The sequence below is a fragment of the Cynara cardunculus genome, unplaced genomic scaffold (genome assembly GCF_001531365.2).
Source record: "Cynara cardunculus var. scolymus isolate 2C unplaced genomic scaffold, CcrdV1 Un_Scaffold_7824, whole genome shotgun sequence".
NCBI lineage: Eukaryota > Viridiplantae > Streptophyta > Magnoliopsida > Asterales > Asteraceae > Cynara > Cynara cardunculus.
In genome coordinates this window covers 14,083-16,004 of record NW_020203789.1, presented here as the reverse complement: position 1 = coordinate 16,004, position 1,922 = coordinate 14,083, and the positions used below count along the sequence as shown (strand labels likewise).

The window sequence follows — 1,922 nt, the reverse complement described above, 5'->3', positions numbered from 1 at the left end:
ATAAAAAATTCAAGAAATACCTTCCGCAGAACAGTTATACAAAGGCCCGGGAAGCCCATTGAAGGTATAGGCATCAGAGACATTTGGACCTCCACCGGTTTGTGTTGCTTGGGCAATTATGCCCTCCGGATTGGTATTAAACCACTCTCCTGCACATATGAAGCATTGTATATGACACGGTGCTATACAAAAGTACATACAAAATAACAAGTTGTTTGAAAGAAAATGTAGAATTTGGCTTTCCGTAGATATGTTTATTTTACCGAAGATGATGGGAACTTCTTTATACGGCTTGGTAAAAGGGTAGGGGACATTAAGCTTMGGAAGAATGATGAGAGGGCCATAAAGACTTGCTCGTAGCCATGATATATGTGCATGCCAAAACAACGTTCCTCTTTGTCCAACAACGGTGTAATTGTACACGTAACTCTGACCGGTTTGTATGGGACATTGTGTTATGTAAGCTGGCCCATCAGCCCATCCACTCCGAAGCTGTCGAATACCATGCCTGTGTATCGAAGGAAACATGTATATATATATGATATTATGATTACAAAGAATTAGGTAGAAACATTAATATTACAACTCATCCTACGTACCAATGGATTGTAATGTTATTGGGGACGTGGTTGGTAACTTTGATAAGCAATCGGTCACCTTCCCGAGCAACAATACGTGGACCTGGAAATTTCCCGTTCACCGTAACCATGCTCTTAGTGTGGCACAGTCGTGTCACGTTCTTCAGCTGGATCTGCATGTAGAAATGTATTTTGGATCATGATGTTAAACTACAACAAGGATTAACATGATGGACATCATATCAAACGAGACGTACATTAAATTCATAGCTCCTGGTAGTGCCACCAACAGAATGAATTGGAAGCAGTACAATTATTGCTACCAACGAGAAGAGAATTCCTACAAAACCACCCATCTCTCTCTCTCTCAGGTCGAAGAGTCTGAATGCTTTCCTACTCTAGAACCAAGCTATGGAGGTTAATATATATAGGTTTAATCTAAGGATGGTTTGGCATATTGAACAAAGATTTTTGATTGGACCACCTACAGTTGTTAAGATGCAACTTTAGAGTGGTAGCAAAGAGATCATTTCCATCTATAATCTATTCTTTGTGAAAAGCTTTCCTTTAAACTGTCGTAAGGAAAGATCTTCATTAAATATATATATATATATATATATATATATATATATAACTTCATTTGACAAATTCGTTTTTATCAAATCTGAAAATAACTAGCTATGATGATTTCTGATGACTGATATTGTTTTCAAAGTGGTTAATTCGTACATGAAGACAATAAAATAAATAATATATTACCGTCATCAAATAGACATGAAAGATCAACTTCAGCAGCATGTTGTTCTACCAACCATGCTTTCTTAAAGTCTTCTATGCCTCCTCTGCCAGCTTCTCTCTACATCTATTGTGTTTCTATATTACCAACCCCATAGTCTCCTTTGAGAAGTTAATTAAGCTACTGGACACTTTCTTAACTTCAACTTTATCATAATTAACTAACAAAATTTTAAAGAACAATCTAAAATACCTTTCTGGATGGTTGCAAAAGCTTTCCTATTAGATCCCTTTGCTCAAGAAACATGTTCCCTTGGAAATAAATCGCTGGATATCAATTTTAAGAAGGCATAAAGTTTAAGAAAATTCATGGTGATCATGTTTCCATCGACAATGCTTATGTACCTCGTTATAGTATCTACTGATGATGGAATTATATGATTGCAAGTATTGTTTAGAAACATAAAACGTTATTATTTCTAGGGATAAAACATGTGTTTTAACCTTATATACGTYATTGGTAAATATTTAAATACATGCACGTATTGATGTCTTGAAACTGGAAACAAGGCAACAAATACATCAAATGGTGATCTGCTGGTGATCAAT

General features: G+C 35.9%; 1 protein-coding gene across 1 annotated transcript; it reads right to left on the bottom strand.

The window, feature by feature from the left end:
• Positions 1–20: 20 nt before the first annotated feature.
• Positions 21–937, bottom strand: LOC112505012 (laccase-17-like; the record flags this gene model as incomplete). The annotated part of the gene is made up of 4 exons (XM_025108958.1): positions 836–937; positions 600–751; positions 264–508; positions 21–149 (listed from the first exon to the last, which is right to left on the bottom strand). Coding segments are annotated over exons 1-4 (625 nt in total), but the record flags the coding sequence as incomplete, so codon positions are not given.
• Between the last annotated feature and the right edge of the window lie 985 nt (positions 938–1,922).